Genomic DNA, 19,452 nt, shown 5'->3' with positions numbered 1-19,452 from the left:
AACACATATCCCAACTATAAACTTAACTCGTGTTTAATTTATTTAGTCAATACAATATTAATTGAATCTATTTATATAAGAAAAGAAACTCATAAATTTCATTAACCGAATTCTTCCGAAGAAGTCTTACGGGAGCTAACCTCTTAATTTTCTGAAAATTGAATATGACTTTAAAGGGACAAATGCCCATAACAGCAAAAAAAAAATGCAAAAAAAAAAAAAGTACAATGTAGAGAATATAATAAAAATAACTAAATTCTATTTTTATTTAAAAAAATAAAAAAAATAAATCAAGATTTTCCTGCATAGATTTATTGAAAAATTAAACAAGAATAAATTTAGTAATTTGATATCATTGTTTCAAATAACAAGATTTCTTTTTTAGTATAAAGTAAATAACAAGACTTTTAAGTGCAGTTCCTAACTTCCTAATGGTTGATCCTCTCTCTCTCTCTCTCACACACACACACACACATAATCACACACATTTCCTCTCCAGTAAGAAAACATCTCTCTCTCTCTCTCTCTCACACACACACGTAATCACACATTTAATTTCCTCTCCCGTAAGCAAACAGTAAACCAAATTGTCAGAATATATTTTGACCTATCACTCAAATTATATACTCTTACAGTCTTACTTCTCCCTTTTTTTAGGGCGAAAAATGATGAAAAATATATATTTTCGTATTTAGGGTGGATAAATTTTTTTAGCAATCTTTTTTCACTCCAATTAGTGATAATATTTTCCCACAATTTTCCATCCTATAATATGAGATAAAAAATGCTAAAATTTCCAATACGTTCTTATTCCTCTTTTTCTTAGTTCATTGGTTGTCACTTCTCGACATTAAGTAAAAATACTCCCTCCGTCCCATATATATAGGCTTGTTTTCCTTTTTCGGATGTTCCATTTATATAGGCATATTTTTATAAAAAGTAATGTTTTTTTATTCATTTACTATTATATTCCTATTTAATTCTTTAATTTACTCCAACTTTAATATATCATTGAATAATAAATATGAGCATATTAGGAAGTTTACTTATATATTTTCATTTCCAATGATTTTTCTTAATCTTTGTGAAAATCTCAATCAGCCTATGTATATGGGATGGAGGGAGTATAATCCAATGTTTTTTACCAAGTCCAAAAAACGACTTATGTGATTCTGAACAATCTCTCTCTCTCTCTCTTAAAGGCCTGGTTCTGAATTTTCCATTCAGTCAGAATTGCCCTTCCTGATCACACATTTAATGGCAGTATATACATTTATTCTGTCAGATATTTGGATACATTTTTTTCTTTTCATTTTTCACATTTTGATACTAAATTCTTACTCCCTCCGTCCACCAATTCGTGTCCTAAGAGAAAGACTGAAAGGGACACGATCACACGAGTTTTAAAAAAAAGTGTATTATTTATTTGTTGAATGAAGAAAGGAACCCACAATTAATACGTATAGTTGACTAATGACATTTTTTAAGATTAAAAGTGATGGGTATCACAATGGCATATGTGTAAATAAGTGTAAAATATAAGGGTAGTAATTAAGGAAATAGTTACTAAAAATAAAAACACGAATTGGTGGACAGACAAAAATGGCAAATTATGACATGAATTGGTGAACGGAAGGAGTATAACATACAATATCACCAACATGAAATATTCAAAGAAAGAGAAAATTCAATGATGAATTATTATATATTCTCATTACTAATTATAATATAAAAAGATCAAATTGTCCCAAAATTAATAATCACGAATTTTCAAGTTAACTCACTTAATGAGCTCACCAGCTACTGAGCTGAGTATCATCAACATCTCGAGATCAAGGAGCTCGACTCGTTTACAGCCCTAACTGCAATTCATTTCAATTTTGTAAGGAATAATTATTTTTACCTTTTTTTGGAATACATTAGCCTTTCTTGCAAAGATTACAAACAACCTCAGCCTCTATTCAGGTGTGATTTATGATAACTTGAGAAAAGCTTCTATAGTAACTCCATCTCATAACTGAGTGAAAAGACTCATCTCGTACCTTCTTCACCACCGTCGTTGGCTCGTCGGGTGTCGGCTGCATCCTCCTCCGTTTCCGCCTGCACCGCGGCCTTCCTCTTGCTTCCCCTGGTGCCGGAGTACTTGGCAAACGCTGCCTTCAGGGCAGATCTTACGCTGATCTCTTCTTCTCTCTTATGCTCTCTGCTCGTCTCTTGATTCTCCTTAACTTCCTCGTTTCTTTCACTTACAGACACGATAGGATTTTCAGCAACGGGCGCAGCAGGGTTAGGAACTGCGCGCTTGAACGGCTCATGGAAAGTATCGTACAAGCGTCTGACCTGTCGTAGAAAAAAATGATGATTATCTAAAGACATGCTCTAGATAACTGAAACTGCAATACTATGATTGTGTATCAGATTTGGACCCAGCATTGTGCAGGAACCGCAACAAACACATTACCTACCTTTCTTTCTCCTATGCCCGGGCAACGGGCAAGATCTTCCATTGATGCGTCCATGATACTGGAAAGAGACTAAATTTGGTAACATTCGAAGTCAGTGCAAAAGAACAAAATTAGTAACCAATAGAATCAAGTGCATAATAAAAAAACAGAGCCTTACCCCGAATGTAGACCCAAGAGTAACAACATCTGTCTTGTTAACATGCCGGATTGATGTGAGTGCATGGTTTAACTATAACAGAACACGACATTAGTATCAGTTATATTATGTTAATCAGCAGGAAATAGTTTGTCGAATGTCATAAGCTTCCTAACTACGAAAGCTAATAAACTATCATTGAAATGAGCCATACCCGTGAAATGTAGTCCATATCCATCTGTCCCTGAATAAGATCGGCAGGTTTATTTTCATAAACTTTAATGGTCTCCAGGTACCGACCACACTCTTCCAAGCTAAATAAAGAAAAGGCAAAAAACCAGTCGGGTAACGTAAAACAAATTAGCAGTTTTCTAGTTTCAAAAACCAATTTATTCAATGACAATTCTTTTTCAACTCCGAAAAATAAACGTTGATGAAGTAATAATTTTCATTGTAACATAAAAGAGTGCAGTCATGGAGTAGTGCCGTTTTTGTGACTTCAAGTAGAGGCTTAACAACATCTTCCTGGTACCAACAGGGGAGAAAATCAGAGACCCCATATGAAAATTTAGTTCAAAATTTGTATAAGATAATATCAGAGGCTTACCACATCAACATGGCATAATACGACGCGAAGCTTGAAATTCTTTTGCAGTTCCCTTATCCGAAAATACAGATAATCTGGATGTAGAAGATGATAGCGAAGACTGAACAAGACAAGAGAACAAATCCTGATTATATAAGAGGATCACTATACTAACTGAATGAACAATGGAAAGATATGCTAACATGTAGGCTTGATTCTAACAATATGCAATGAGGACTAAAAGTATCAAAATCCATTGATAAGGGATATAACCTCTTAATTTTCTGAACATTGGTCAAATGCAGATAACAGCAAAATGAAAATGGACGAGGGAAGACATTCTCATCATCTAGAGCAGCATAAATCACCAGACTTGGCTTTAAGTCCTAGAATAATGAAACATTAATAATCTAGGTTGAAAGCTGGAATATGTGTCACATTAGCAGAACAAAGTAATACAAATATGCCTGACAGGCTAAGCATGTCACATTTTGCCTTCCAGGTATTTTCATTTCTATGAAACACATTGCTTCCGTGTAACTTCTCAACAACATTTTCTGAGCAATAAAACATACTCTCTCTCTCTCTCTCATAGAATTTTGTTCAATTTCCCACAAGCAAAATTAGGAAGTGCTTAATATTCAGAACAGTTAGAGAAAGGGACATAATCAAGATGCTTTTAGCATCCACATCAAACCCTTCATATATATAACCATAGTATAACAAAATGCCGTTTTTTTTCTCAGTTTGTTAATGATATTATATCTTGCTTTCTGGGTACCAAATTATAAATTTACTTTCGTTCAAATTCTGGTCTTTGGAAGCCAAAAAGTACTAGTTAACCAAGATTTTGCAAATAAAAAATAAACCCAAGGCAAAAGGAAGTGGCCAAGTTAGGTTTACGGTCCTCATTGTTGCACAGAGGCGTTGTTAAAGGTCCTTTCTCAAGATTTCAGTTAGATCAAATAGGTGTATTTCGATATGATGGTGTCACGATATTGTTATCTCAAGAGCCTGTGCCAAAACACATGTTTCTATGATCATAATAGTGGCTACATCGGAATAAGAGTGCTGTCAAACCATGCCATAGGAAATGTACTTGATTCCCAACATATAAACATCGATGAAATTGTACTTGACTTCAAACCTCAAATAAAGCGCACAAGCATTTTGGCCCAACAAGTAATCGCAAACAACATCAGCGAAAACCCATCGAACATTCCTTATATGCTTTAGCAAAGGGTTGCCCTTCTGCATTACAAGACAAACATGGGATAATTTAGAAATCATATTATCAAGTATCAACCTACAGGACCTGGAAAACATAGTTATCTATTCCCAATGGAGCATGAAAATGCCACAACAGTTTACAGTCTCAGAATTTGGAAGGCATCGCCAGCTTATAACAGGCCAAACTACATGTAATTTGAACAAAATAACAAATACAAGTCACCAAGTTTTATGCCGATAGAGGTTAAAAAATGCATTATATCAAAATTTTGGTGGCTAATCTACACTTTTTAACTGGCTCCCCAGGTTACGTTTAGTCATGTTGAGCCCACATAACAAATAACAAATTAAACATTAACGATGAGTTTCACATGCTATTTCACCTATGTATCAAAGCATTATTATTGATTGAACATAATGGTTATAGTGCACAAAAAAACTCACCTGTCTATGGCTAACGATGATGGCATTCCGATTTGCACCAGCTGATGAAACTGAAGTGGAAGGAGTTTCAGATTGAATGGTTTGCCTTCAACACAACCAACATCCTACATTAACCACTCTAAAGCAAAAAAGCATTCTCATAATTATATATAGAGAGAGGGAGATAGAGACCTTGGATAAGATCCTTGAGAGGATGAAGGGGCATCTTTGGAGGACTGAGCCACCGGTACAGATGGTGGGGTGGTGTAAAATTCAGTGTTTTTGATAAAATTGAAAGCTTGCGAAAAGGAGGAGGAAGGCTTGAATAAAGATTGCGACTTAGGTTGGGAGCTCTCAACCACCTCTTCATATGAAGGTATTTTCACAACAAATGATGCATTATTCTGTTTCTGCTGCTCAGGATCACCTCTGTTTTCCATCTTCACAACTCACTCTCCTAATTCACCTTTCCAAAATCCCTCCTTTCAACTTCCTTGATCAGCTTTCCAAAATCCCTCCTTTCAACTTCCTTGATCAGTTTAAATCAAAGATAACATTATAATTTTACCCAACCTTCAGAACATTCAATAAACGCATACAACCAAATCAATTCAGTAAAAATTCAGCCTTCACTACAGAAAATTCTACCGAATTCTTCCGAAGAAGTCTTACGGGACAAATTACATCCATGAATTACAGCAAATTAACAACATAATTTGTTTCAGAAAGTGGTAGCATATAAATCGACCTAATTTAGATGAAGGAGGAGAAGTACCTCGAATGGAAGAGCAAAAGTGATAGCCGAACAATTTAGCCGGAACGAATGATGCGCACTGCGGCGACGGCGGCGGCTTGCTTACCGATGCTCCAGACGGCGGCGGAGAAACGCGGCCAAGGAGAGAATTGGGAGAAACAATATTAAATATTAGCTGTAAAACTCTTCAAAACGACATCGTCTTAATTTATGAAGTATTAAAAAAGTCATTTCTACAGAGTTTCACATACTGAAAAAATTGTTTGAAGATATATTTGCAGTGTTTCTTGTGGTTTGGAGAGAGTAATTAGTCAAAGTCGATATATAATTTACCATCAACTTGAAAAAAGTGTTACAATTTAGGATATTATTGAACGTATTAATTAACTTCAAATTTAATAATTAAAACATATAAAAGTATATATCATTTGTCAATAATCAAGAATGACCACATAAGTAGCAATAAATACAAAAAAATAAAAGAGTTATTAACGCCTAAATACACGAACTTTGAGCTTATTTTGGATTTTCCACTCATTTTTTTTTTCATGAAATTTGAGAATTGTCAAAAAATACATGAATTTTGGCTCATTTTCTTTTTTCCCCCATGAAATATATTGTTACTAAAAAATGATCCAAATAATTCTTTTATATTTAACTAACTAGCTTAATTGATTTAATTAATGATAGATGATAATTATTCATGAGTGACATGATTTTTTTTTTAATTTGAACTCGTAATCAAAACGACATCGTTTTGAAAAAAATAAAAAAATAAAAAAATTATTTGGATCATTTTTATAACAATATATTTCGTGGGAAAAACAAAATGAAGCCAAAGTTTGTGTAACTTTTGATAATTCTCAAAGTTCGTGGAAAAAACAAAAAGAGTCAAAGTTTGTGTATTTTTTGAGAATTTTCAAAATTCATGAGAAAAATCAAAATGGACCGAAAATTCGTATAACTAGATGTCAATAACTTAAAGATAAAAAAAAAGAAAGAGAGAAACAGTTGAAGCACAAGCTCTTACACCAAACTTAAGAAAAAGTATGATACAAAGATCAAAATAACTCGAGCAAGCCCATAAATTTTTAATTTCCTAAAAAATGTCCTTAATGCTTAAAAGTTAAAACTACTACAAATTGGGATGAAATGTCCTTAATGCTTATTTGACATGAATATATGATAAAATGAGATATAGAAAAACATAGAAAAAATTCAAACATCAAAATATTTAATTTTGTGAAAAATGTCACTTGCTGAAATAGAAATTTTATTGAAAAGAAGAAAAAAGAGAGTAAGATCCTTGAGAGCACATGCGCCACCAAGGAAGGAGCAAAAGGAACTCCAAAAAACAAACAAAGACCAGAAAAGAACCAGCCAAAAAGACACCGTTCGAAACAAGCAAAACCGAGCGAAAACCCACTAAAGAAAAACCCCAGACAAGGCAGGCCCTCCAGTGCCGGGCAGACACCAGGCGCAAAGCAGGATTTCAGAACAGAGCAAACACCAGACCAGCGCAAACGATCAGTGCGACGACTCTAGGGCGTCTGACGGTGCCGTGCCGCCCGCACAGAACAGACCAAGGACACAGACGGGCTGGTTGGTCTCCAAGGCGGACAGCCTATCCCCTTCAGCACATTGCAGCACGTCGAGCTCGAGGAGATCCTCCAAGCGTGGCAGAGAATACGTGCAAGAAGCACGCCGATCGAGAGAACGAACACCAACTGACCTGCAAACATCAAAAGAAAGGGCAGCAGACCGGGAAAGAAAACAGACGACCAAAGAGAGAAAGGAGAGAACGTGAAACGTGAAACAGCTGTCAGACAAAAGATAACCAAACCAAAAGGCCTCCTCGAACCTCAACCACTTCCCCGATGAAAGGGGAGCCCGGATAGTCACCAAACCAAACAACCATCAACCTGACCCGGCCCCAAAAGAACCCACAGCCACAAAGGTGGTCCGAAGCAAAAGCAAAGGAAGCTACAACCCGCAAACCCAAAAGCCGATCAGACCCAGTTCTCCGCTAGCAGTGAACCTCCTAAAGCAATTACTTTTATAAAATAACAAAGACAAGCTTAAAAGGTCATCTTCACGGGATGTAGCAATTGGGGGTAACCAAAAGACTTCCCGCGTGGTTTCCCATGCTCATAATGAAGGAACCATCAGAGGAGCAGAGACCGGCAGCATATGTCAACAAAAAACAAGAGAAGATATTAAGCTTACACAAAGGTCATCTTCACGGGATGTAGCAATTGGGGGTAACCAAAAGACTTCCCGCGTGGTTTCCCATGCTCATAATGAAGGAACCATCAGAGGAGCAGAGACCGGCAGCATATGTCAATAAAGAAACAAGAGAAGATATTAAGCTTATTGCAATGGAGACACTCCTGCTAGCATAAACCGGACAAATCACAGCGAGAAGGGTTTGCCAAGAGTAAGCGCCCCAAAACCAAAGCACCAAACCAACTCTAGGACCACAGGGCCGAAGAGACCAGGTCAACAACCAGAACATTCACCAACCCGTGAACCCCCGGGACCCCAGCCCAAACGAGGAAGTGAACCAGGCAGGAAAAAAACCAGAAAGGAAAGATCATCCCCTCTGACAGACAGAACAGAAACAAGCAAAAAACCAACAAAAGAGGCGGGTGATCACACCCCAGGAAAGCATAGCACCTCATTTGACGATCCGAATATACGGCAGATTCCTCTTATCATCCCGAACCAAATGGTGAATCTCCGGGACCTCAAAGTTCCAGTATCCCTCATCCGTTACCGATGAAGCTAAGCAATCGGCGACTCGGTTCCCTTCCCTGTAGATGTGAGTGATTATAATATGAAATCCAGCAATGGAAGAAAGTACCTTACGCCAACGGCTGAAGAACCTCCAAGGAACGGTGTCCGAACGAGAGCAGAAGAGATCAACCAAGTAAGTGCAGTCCGTTTCAATCCAGACATAGCCCCAACCATGAACAACCGTCTGTTCCAGCGCAATAATGAGGGCGAGAAGCTCCGCCTCGAACGGCCATCCACGTCCAGCAGAGAAGTGGAAAATGTCACTTGATCAACTCATTCGAAATTTCTCCATCCCATCTATTTGATGACAACTCCAGTGACTCAAGAATGCTCATATTTCCAAGAGACGAAGGGAATTCAAGTAGACAAATTCAAGAATCTAAGGAGGTGTTTGGTTTGAGTGGTAACGCATGATTGATAAAATAATTTACCTTAATAAAATATTTGGTTTGCATGATTGGACACGTGATTGATAAATCAGCTTACAATCATTTATCAATCCAAAGTTGGGTGGATTATATGATATATCCAATCTCAATTATTTGAATGCCAAGATCTAAAATGCATCCAAGTTGAAGTTGTCAGAGATCTCTCAAGTATTTCACACACTCCGGATTTCGAGAAAAACGACACCGTAGACGAAGTAAAATCTCCATTTTCCGGTGAAGTAAGAATAGCGAAAATCAGTCCGCCAAGTGTTCGACAAAAAGCCCACATGAATAAAAATGCTTATCTAATAACGAGACTCCATCACAAAACTATTTTAAATGAGATAAAATTAAACTTAGCAAATTTGAACATAAACAACATTTTATAAACTCAAAAGCACAAACTCACAAGTAGCAATAAAAAAACAACAATCTGAAATCCGGAAAAGAACAAAAAAGCAAGAAAGAAAAGCTCATAATATATATTTGTCTTGAATCAACTTCTCCTTTGTGTTGGAGTAGCTCTCTTCCTTGTCTTCTTCTTCTTCTTGTTCTTGTTGTATGTATATCCAACACCAAAAAAGAATTCCACCAACCATCTTGGCCTTCCAAATCGAATAATGCAACAACCAATTCCAATTCCAACTATCATTCCACTTCCATATCCCATCACCACACTTTTCCATCCAAATCCATCTATAAATCCGTACTCATCATCTTCATCATCTTCTTCTTCTGGCTGCATCCACTGCCCATTCTCCTCGTTGCATTTTCTCGTCAACGGAACTCCACACAATCTCAAGTTTCCCACGTATGAATCATTCTCAAATGTGGAAAACTGATTAGATCGTGGTATTTGTCCCACGAGATCATTCATTGAAAGGTTTAATTTGGCAAGAAATGTCAACCTCGTCAATTCACTTGGAATTCTTCCATCCAATTTGTTCGATGACAAGTCCAATGATTCAAGCACACTTATATTTCCAAGAGATGCAGGTATGTGTCCCATGAGATTATTGTGCGACAAATTCAAGTATCTCAAAGAATTAAGATTACCTATGGAATCTGGAATACTATCAGAGAAATTGTTGGAGGATAAGTCAATGGTTGTAAAGGTTTTCAATAGTCTCTTCAATAACTGATCCAAACCTTTCAAGGTGACTGTCATCTCCAGGAACGCTTGAAAAGAGTCATCATCTCTACTTGTAATTAGATCTGTCTTATTTTCCTTCACATCCATCATTGCTCTAAAGTTCTTGAAATATATTTGAGGGAGAGACCCCACAAATTCATTGTCAGATATATCTAAAACTTGCAACTTTTGAAATGGAAGGTTGCTTCGTGCAGGCAGCGACATGTTACCATCAAACTTGTTGGACTTCAATATGAGTACTCGAAGCTTAGGAAGAGCTTCCATCCAAAACGGAAATTCATCTTGTATTCTATTATTTCCAACATCGAGACCCTTCAGACTTTTGCAATTGATTAAGGATTTAGGTAATCTTCCTTGCAATTTATTACCACTCAAATTGATGGACCAAAGACTACACCCATTGATAAATATTGATGGAATGGGGCCACTAAAGTTATTTGCATTTAAATGAAATATGGACAACGATTTGTTCAAGTTTCGAAAGCATTGTGGAATTGTCCCTTCCAAACTGTTATTTGAGAGTAGAAGAAACTGAAGGGATGTCAAGTTGCAGATGGAGAATGGAAGCTCACCATTTAATTTGTTGGAAGAGAGCTCTAGTGACACCAAATTTGATAGATTCCCAATGGTGGATGGTATTGGACCTGGAAGTTTGAGAAGTCAACGTAGATTTATATTGCTTTAGAGACAATCTGGATACATAAAAAAAACATGGCAATGAAGAAATACATTTTATGCACGTGAAGTATTTTGATAGAAATTAAATTACCTCTTCTATTCTTATATCACCCATGCATGTCTCATATATTCAATGGCATCTAAATTTAATATAGCATTTGCTAACATTGATCCTTAAAATTAATAGAGTTACAATATGGCTGGAAACAACAAATCCAACTATTGTTAAAGTATTTAGTTAATTAAGCACGAGCTAATTAAATGAGAACAACCTAGCAAGTTGAGAATTCAAAGATTCAAAATTAGATAAGTCATCCTTTTCTATTTCATATTGCACATGGAGTGACAAAGGAATTAGACAAATAGTATAGGCAAATTTCCTTGCAATTTATTAACACTCAAATTGTTAGACTAAAAAATACACCCTCTCATAAATATTTGATGGAATGGGGCCACTAAAGTGATTTGCCTTTAGATGAAATATGTCCAAAGATTTCCAAACTGTTATTTGAGAAAATAAAAATTTGAAGGGATGTCATGCTGCACATGGAGAATGGAAGCTCACCATTTAATTTGTTAGAAGAGAGGTATAGTGACAGCAAATTTGATAGATTTCCAATGGTGGATGGTATTGGACCTGAAAATTGGAGAACCCTTCATATAATTCACCTTAAAGATAGAGATGTAAAGCACTTAAATCTTTTGATACAAATTAGCTAAGTCATACAATTCAAAAAAAAGTGTTTTCTATGTTTTTCTTTTATTATTAATATCATTCGTGTTTTATTTCATATTGTGCATGCATTGACAAAGGAATTAGACAAATCGCATGCATCCACCATTAAAAAGACTAGTTCAAACAAAAATGGCCAAAGATCCGATCAAGTTGCAGATGGAGAATGAAAGCTCACCGCTTAATTTGTTGTCAGAGAGGTCTAGCCACCACAAATTTGATAGATTCCCAATGGTGGATGGTATTGGACCTAAAAATTGAAGAACCCTTCATTTCAATCACTTTAAAGATGGAGGATAGTAAGAAAGACATTTTGTTTTGTACTTGAAAACATACGCTCAAACTTCATTATTTGCTAAATGCCTTTAAAGTATAAATCAATTAGCAATGCACACAATATATTTTGTTACAAATCTTATATTTCCCTGTATCACGAAGACATGCACACCAAGTATACTTGATGACATCATAATTTAACAAATCATGTGTTAACATTGAGAAAATAGAAGATCCAATATGGCTGGAAATAGAAAATCCAATTGTTGTTAGAGTATTTATCTAACTAAGCATAAATTAGTTATATGAGAACAAAACAAAATAAGCTAAAGATCTGATCAAGTTTTGCAAGCGTTTCTGACAAGTTGCAGATAGCAAGGGATGCCAAGTTGTAAATGGAGTGGAAGCTCACCATTTACTTTGGCAGATAATTTGAAATATATTTTCAATAAATGTATCTAAAACCAACAAATTAGGAAATGGACGACAGATAATTTATGTAATGTTTCATATATCTCATTTTTTACCACTAAACTGATTTATAATTGAACTAAAGATGGCCAAAGATTTGCTAAAGTTTTCATAGCATTGTGGAATTTCTTATTCCCAAGATATACATAATCAATCTCTTTGATTGCCAAGTCGTAAAAGAATTGATTTGATTATTATAACACGACCACAAAAATAATAAGTATAATTAGAACACTATATTTAATGTTCGTTTTTGTCAATTTGAATACATTATTAGGTGAATATTAAATGGTAATTGTTCAATCCAAATAATTTTGACTCGGTTCAATTTAGTCTTGGCAATGGTTCGATTAAGTGGGGCCTCTGATATTTACAAATTGGTTTTCAGTTGTTAAAATAAAATTAAAAAGTCATTTTTTTATCAAATCATACGGTTTATTGCTAAAAGATTAATGTACAAGAATTTATATCTAACCTATTCAATGGAGAGTCATATATAGTTAATCTAACCAATCTAAAATCATAATTACTATTAGAAAATTAGTTAGTGGTGTGCTTTTTCTAATTATATGAAAGTGAATATATATTGTCATATGGGCTAATTTGTAAACAATTCCATTTAATTAGATCGATGTAAACCGAGTCAAGTATAGAAAAAGAGAGAGAAATAATAATAATAATAATAATAATAATAATAATAATAATAATAATAATAATAATAATAATAAATAAGAGCCCACCGTAGTAATCATGAGAAATATATCTTGTGGTCAATAATTCGGTTTAGAGTCTACCAAAGTAATCATGAGCAATATCAATTAAGTTTTGTGGGCCCTCTGATATTTACAAATTGGTATTAAATTGTTAAAATAAAATTAAAATGTCATTTTTTTAATCAAAGCATACGGTTTATTGCAAAAAGATTAATGTGCAAGAACTTATATCTAATCAATTCAAAGTCACATATAGTCATGCAAAGTTATAAGTATATAATTAATTTCATAATGAAGTGTGACTCAATTGGTAAAGTTCTCCACTTCCAATTAATAGATTAGTGATTTGAATCACTATTGAGAAAAATGAAAAATCGTTATTAATCTTTTTTTTAATTAAAAAGAGAGTAATAGTTGATTTAAAATATGCCTAGAATTTTGGAGACTAGAAGCCTACAAATGCCCTTTATATTCAAATCTAAAACTGTTCTTGTGAGCCTAGAATTTTTGGAGACTGGCTTACTCCGACCCATAAGAGTGTGCATTGTCATTTTTAGACACTACTACACCACTAATTTTTTTATTTCTTATTTTTATTTTTTAATAAAATCAATCACTATTTCAACTCCCAATACATTTATTTAACATTTTATTAAAACTCGTGCTACAAAAAATGATGCACATTTTTATGGAACGGATAAAGTATTAATTTACAAGACAACTCAATTTGCAAGTCATTATTTGACTTATGTGACAATGCCGCGTGGAAGTCAAATCATTGAGCCACAAAATTTGACTTCTACTCAAATAACTATTAATTCATCAAAAATATTATAAAAACTTATTTTTGAGGATTAGTTTAGATGGATAAAAGTAAGTGTTAATAGATAAAAATGCCCACTTTCTTAAATTTTTTATGAAAGGGTCTTCTTCAATAAAAACATGTATTCTATTGATTCTTAGATAAAAATATCATTCAATCAAAAATAGTTTTTATAAAAAATATAGACAACACAAAATTCTTTTCCATATTTTTGAATTATTTCAAAAACTAAATTATTAATAAAGCATAATTTAAAAAAATGGCATAACAAGGTAGTGAAAGCATGAAATTGAATGACACTATCAAATAATTTCTAAAAAAAAAATCATGAACGTCAAAGTTGTAAAATTTCTTTGGAATAACATAATTTATTAAAAATGGACGTGTATCAATAATAAACTAAGTAAAGATCTTCTATATTTCTTATAGAAAAGTCGGGATATCACACGAGCTGATAGGATTACCATATAAATAAATATATTCTATTAACAACAAATTAAAAATAGATAGAGGAAATAGTACCATGAAAAGAGTTTCCATTCATATCAAGATAAACAAGTGAAGACTGATTTCCAATCTCTAGTGGGATGATTTCCATTCATAGCTTCGAAAATTAAGTCACTAAGACAACTTGTCGTTATGTTATTGTGAGTTGTCTGCTTTTGAGTTTTGAAAAGATTGCTTATGATTGCCAAATATTTTGGTAAATTATTGTTTAAGCAGGTTAGTGATTAGTCTTGAATACTTCTTTTATTTTTCATTTTCTTTTTCCCTTTCCCCGTCACATTTTCCCCGGCTTAACTATACACTAGCTTAGGCCGGGTTGTGACAGCCTTCGAGTCTCACAAGTCATACCCCAGCTAGAGTTCTAAATAAGTCACTCTATTATCCATGTGAAAAAGAGATTACACTGCTCCAATTATTTTTCAAAATATTAGAGTATGCTTTCCTTTTTCTTTTATCGAGAAAATATATTACTCAACTTTTTTTTATATATAAATCTATTTCATATTGCACATGGAGTGACAAAGGAATTAGACAAATAGCATATCTTATATGAACACACGTAGAGATAAATTTCCTTGCAATTTATTAACACTCAAATTGTTAGACTAAAAAATACACCCTCTCATAAATATTGATGGAATGGGGCCACTAAAGTGATTTGCATTTAGATGAAATATGTCCAAAGATTTCCAAACTGTAATTTGAGAAAATAAGAATTTGAAGGGATGTCATGTTGCACATGGAGAATGGAAGCTCACCATTTAATTTGTTGGAAGAGAGCCATAGCAACCGCAAATTGGATAGATTCCCAATGGTGGATGGTATTGGACCTAAAAATTGGATAACCCTTCATATAAATCACTTTAAAGATAGAGATGTAAAGCACTCAGATCTTTTGACACAAATTAGCTAAGTCACACAATTCGAAAAAAATTGTTTTCTATTTTTTTTTCTTTTTTTTTAAATATCATTCGTGTTCTATTTCATATTGTGCATGCATTGGCAAAGGAATTAGACAAATCGCATATCTTACTTTGACAGATAATTTGAAATATCTTTTCAACAAATGCATCTAAAACCAACAAATTAGGAAATGGATGACAAATAATTTATGTAATGTTCCATCTAATTTTTTTTTTACCACTAAACTGATTTATAATTGAACGATAGATGACCAAAGATTTGCTAAGGTTTTCATAGCATTGTGGAATTTCTTATTCCCAAATATATACATAATCAATCTCTTTTGGAATATCACCTCCAAAATTGCCAAGTCGTAAAATAAACTGATTTGATTATTATATCATAACCACAAAAATAATAAGTATTAGAACATTATATTTTATGGTTCGTTTTTGTTAATTTGAATACATTGTTAGGTGAATATTAAATGGTAATTGTTCAATTCAAATAATTTTGACTCGGTTCAATTTAGGCTTGGCAATGGTTTCAATTAAGTGGGCCCTCTGATATTTACAAATTGGTTTTCAGTTGTTAAAATAAAATTAAAAAGTCATTTTTTTATCAAATCATACGGTTTATCAATGCAGAGTCATATATAGTTAATCTAACCAAACTAAAATCATAATTAGTATTAGAAAATTAGTTACTGGTGTGCTTTTTCTAATTAGTTACTCGATGCAAACTGAGTCAAGAATAGAGAGAGATAATAATAATAATAATAATAATAATAATAATAATAATAATAATAATAATAATAATAATAATAATAATAATAATAATAATAATAATAATAAATAAGTGCCCACCACAGTAATGCATGAGCAATATATCTTGTGATCACAAGATATATTGCTCATGCAAAAAGTATATATTCATATTTCATCCCTTGCATTGTTACTGCTCATCTCTCACAATGTTAGATTTCTTTTTATACTTTCCCATAACATTAACGCCCATCATGTGTACTAACAATCATCTTTTTTCATACGATGGATATAACTGTAAAGAGTAATGCTAAATAGCCAAATTGTGGCCACCCACAATTCACTTAAATAGAAAAAAAAAATTAATATATTTAACTTATTTTTATATTTGGAGACTATAATACATCAAATCTAGATTTCGGTGTATGACCGGTTTTATTGTTAGATTGAACATCTGAATAAAGAATCAGTATTAATAAAGTTGAAAGTCAAATGAGAAAAGAATAATTAAATTGCTTAGCTATATATACATCACATTACCGAGGAACCGAAAAATATCATTAATTAGAGGCAAGAGCCGTAGTTTTGCCATTTTCCCAAAAATCTACGTTTAAACCAAATGACATTATCAACCTATTTCTGAATTATCAATAGAAATGAAATAGTAAGGTATCAAACTAGTTAAATTCCTAGTATAGACGAGCGAAGAAAGATTTCCATTTTCAAGTGGGATGCTGCCTTCAAGTCTCATGTGAAAAAGAGATTCCACTGCTCCAATTATTTTTCAAAATATTAGAGTCTGTTTTCCTTTTTCTTTTATCGGGAAAATATATTACGCAACTTTTTAAAAAAATTATTATTATTTCACCTCTTTTGAAGCTGGTATATTCGATTTTCGGTGCTATATCTTGCAATAAGTAATCGGGTCTCTTAGGCTCATGGAATGACAAATGAATAATTAAATTTCTTAACTATAAAAAAATTAATGGCATCTTCTATATGGAAAATTGCTTTCAATTATTTTTCTTGGATGCAATAATTTTCAAAAATCGATTGAGAGGGAAATATAATCATCTCTTACACGACAGGCAATAGACTTTGACTTAAGCATAAGACTAAATGTGTATCACATATTTTTTCCAATTCTAATGGTTAGTTACGATATACCAAACTCTTTCACTAAAGTTTTGGCTTAAAGAGTAGTGCAGACATACCATTTAAAGAGGCGCCATGAAGGAATAGGTAACGGAGACTTGTGATGTTCAAAATTTGTCTTGGAAATGGTCCACTAAGATTGTTGGAACTCATGGCTAATATCTCTAGATTATTAAGATTACCAATCTCTTTCGGTATACCACCTGTGAAATTGTGTTAAGTCATGATAACTCGATTTGAATAAGGTATAATGATATGTTACAAATAGTATGAACTCCAAAATCATAAGTATTAGAAAAAAAGTTAGTGATGTGCTTTTTCTAATTATATGAAATTGAGGATAAATATTACTCGTACTATATAATTAGTACGCCTTAAAGTGATTGTTGGCCAATATTTTAATCCAAAGAAAATTTGGTGACGGTCGGCGAAGAGAAATAAACTCGAAGAAATAAAATGTGAACGTCAATGGGGGAAGTTGTGGATATAAACAAAAGGTGTGTTGATAATTATTGTTTACGATTATCTTAGATAAATAAAAATAACATAAGTAAGATTTTAGGATATCTCAAGACCTTCATAAATACTATTACGTGAGCTAATATCCCATTACAAGGGTGGGACTAAAAAAATTCAAATAATGAAAATAAAAATATCCATACATCTTATCAATTATGAAATGTAAATTAACATATATTGTCCAACTATATGAAATTAAATGAATGTATGTATGTATCTCTTGTGATATTTTGAGTACTTAACGTGATCTTTCAAAACTTGTTGAACCTATAATGGTTATTAGATTCAATAAATCTATGTATCCACATTTTGGTCACCCGCAATTTAGTTGAATAGAAAAAATTTCAATTAATTTAATAGAATTTAGTCATTTTATTGTATTATCTATATTGTAGTTATTTTTTTGCATCTTTTATTTTTAATTTATTTTTTAATAAAGCTAAAAAAGTTACAAAAAATTATAAAAAACTACAATGTAGAGAATACAATAAAATAACTAAATTTTATTTTTATTTTAAAAAATAAGTCAAATAAATTAATATTTTTTCTATTTAAGTTAAATTATTAGTATAAAGACAAGAGCATACCTTTCAAATTGTTCCTACTAAGGCTTAATTCCTTAAGCTGTGTGATGTTCCCAATTTCTCGAGGGACATTTCCACCAAAGTTGTTGTTTGACAAGTAAATAATCTCAAGTTGTGTACATTGACCCAAACTCAATGGTATATCTCCCTCCAATTTGTTCCACCTCAGGCTAAGTAGTTTGAGTCGTTGAAGGTTATTGTGACTGCAAATGTCCTTTGGTAGCCGACCTGATAGAATTACCATATAAATAAAATAGATTCTACTAACTACAGATTTAAAAATGGATAGAGAAGAATACAACCATGAAAAGAGTTTCTACTCATATCAAGATAAACGAGTGAAGAAAGATTTCCAATTTCCTGTGGAATGCTTCCTTCGAGTCCCATAGCCGAGATGTCTAATTTAGTCACCCTGCTACGACGTGAATCACAAGTAACTCCTCTCCACGTGCAAAAAGAGGTTCCACTGCTCCAATTATTTTTCAAAATATTGTGAGGATCTGAAGTGATGTGGGATTTCAAAGCAAGAAGTATGGATTCATCACTTTTGATTTGAGTTATGTTCTGTGCAGCAGAAAGGCTAAGACATGAAAACAATAAGAGTAGCGAAAGAAGGAAAAATGTGGGAAATGTATCCATATTGTGAGTGCTAATTGTGTGAGAAAACAAAAAGCCTACCAATTGACATTTATATTCAAATCTAAAATAATTGTAGCAGAGTCTATTTACAAGTCAAGTCTAAGTCAACTGGAATGCAAATTTTTCACATTTTTTTGGAAATATGAGGGAAGCTTCTCTAATCAATTTTAACTTTATTTTCTTGAGAAATACATTATTTGTCACCATCTTCTACGTTTCATATGAAATTCTCAAAGCTTGAAATGAATTTTTTATATTTGGATACCATAGTGCATCAAATCTAGATTTAGGTGTATGATAGGTTTGATACAATATACTCCCTCTTCCTTATAAGGCCTTTTAAGGGAGGAAGGAGCAATAAAGGTTTGATACCATAGTGCATCAAATCTAACAACATTGAATTCTGAGGCGAAAGCAACAGACACTATTTGCGGCGTTTTTGTTTTCCCATTGGAAAATGAGACGAAGCTTTTCTTAACTTATCTACTTTATTTACTAGTCAATGCAAAATACAAGTTTGAAATGAGTTTCTTGATTTTTGGGAAATGATGAATTAATTCACCTTTTTTGAACTAAACATTTATCCATCAGGGCTAATCCTCAACTTACTGGTTTGATTGGTTTAAATGTGAACTGAACGTTTGAATATCATGAATTACGTTAGTTGAATTGAAAATATTAGGTTAACAATGGAGTTTTTTTTTTTGGTTGCTAAA

At 33.1% G+C, this 19,452-nt stretch overlaps 3 protein-coding genes across 3 annotated transcripts in view; all 3 read right to left on the bottom strand.

Moving 5' to 3' along the window:
- The window catches only part of LOC131006325 (receptor-like protein 9DC3), an 84,269-nt gene that overhangs the window by 34,425 nt on the left and 30,392 nt on the right, over positions 1-19,452 (bottom strand). The window lies entirely within an intron of this gene.
- LOC131006339 (DNA excision repair protein ERCC-1-like) lies at positions 1,680-5,844 on the bottom strand. Its single transcript, XM_057933550.1, has 10 exons — positions 5,616-5,844; positions 5,033-5,333; positions 4,862-4,946; positions 4,335-4,438; positions 3,209-3,308; positions 3,059-3,126; positions 2,816-2,924; positions 2,623-2,694; positions 2,466-2,534; positions 1,680-2,340 (listed from the first exon to the last, which is right to left on the bottom strand). The coding sequence occupies exons 2-10, from the start codon at positions 5,278-5,280 to the stop codon at positions 2,032-2,034; spliced, it is 1,164 nt and encodes a 387-aa protein (XP_057789533.1). The 5' UTR covers positions 5,281-5,333; positions 5,616-5,844; the 3' UTR covers positions 1,680-2,031.
- LOC131006326 (receptor-like protein 9DC3) lies at positions 9,240-17,656 on the bottom strand. Its single transcript, XM_057933536.1, has 5 exons — positions 17,054-17,656; positions 14,931-15,002; positions 11,561-11,632; positions 11,215-11,286; positions 9,240-10,615 (listed from the first exon to the last, which is right to left on the bottom strand). The coding sequence occupies exons 1-5, from the start codon at positions 17,145-17,147 to the stop codon at positions 9,315-9,317; spliced, it is 1,611 nt and encodes a 536-aa protein (XP_057789519.1). The 5' UTR covers positions 17,148-17,656; the 3' UTR covers positions 9,240-9,314.

The sequence above is a fragment of the Salvia miltiorrhiza genome, chromosome 1, assembly GCF_028751815.1.
Source record: "Salvia miltiorrhiza cultivar Shanhuang (shh) chromosome 1, IMPLAD_Smil_shh, whole genome shotgun sequence".
Lineage (NCBI taxonomy): Eukaryota > Viridiplantae > Streptophyta > Magnoliopsida > Lamiales > Lamiaceae > Salvia > Salvia miltiorrhiza.
The sequence above is the reverse complement of the archived record's forward strand: the minus strand, read 5'-3'. Positions and strand labels throughout refer to the sequence as shown.

Coding starts and splice junctions, on each gene's coding strand:
- LOC131006339 (XM_057933550.1), bottom strand. CDS start 5,280: ATGGAAAACAGAGGTGATCCTGAGCAGCAGAAACAGAATAATGCATCA. Junction 2,695..2,815: donor ATATGGACTACATTTCACGG/GTATGGCTCATT, acceptor GTTCTGTTATAG/TTAAACCATGCACTCACATC. Junction 2,535..2,622: donor CTCTTGGGTCTACATTCGGG/GTAAGGCTCTGT, acceptor TACCAAATTTAG/TCTCTTTCCAGTATCATGGA.
- LOC131006326 (XM_057933536.1), bottom strand. CDS start 17,147: ATGAGTTCCAACAATCTTAGTGGACCATTTCCAAGACAAATTTTGAAC. Junction 15,003..17,053: donor TCATGGCGCCTCTTTAAATG/GTATGTCTGCAC, acceptor TCCAATTTTTAG/GTCCAATACCATCCACCATT. Junction 11,287..11,560: donor CTCTGACAACAAATTAAGCG/GTGAGCTTTCAT, acceptor TCCAATTTTCAG/GTCCAATACCATCCACCATT.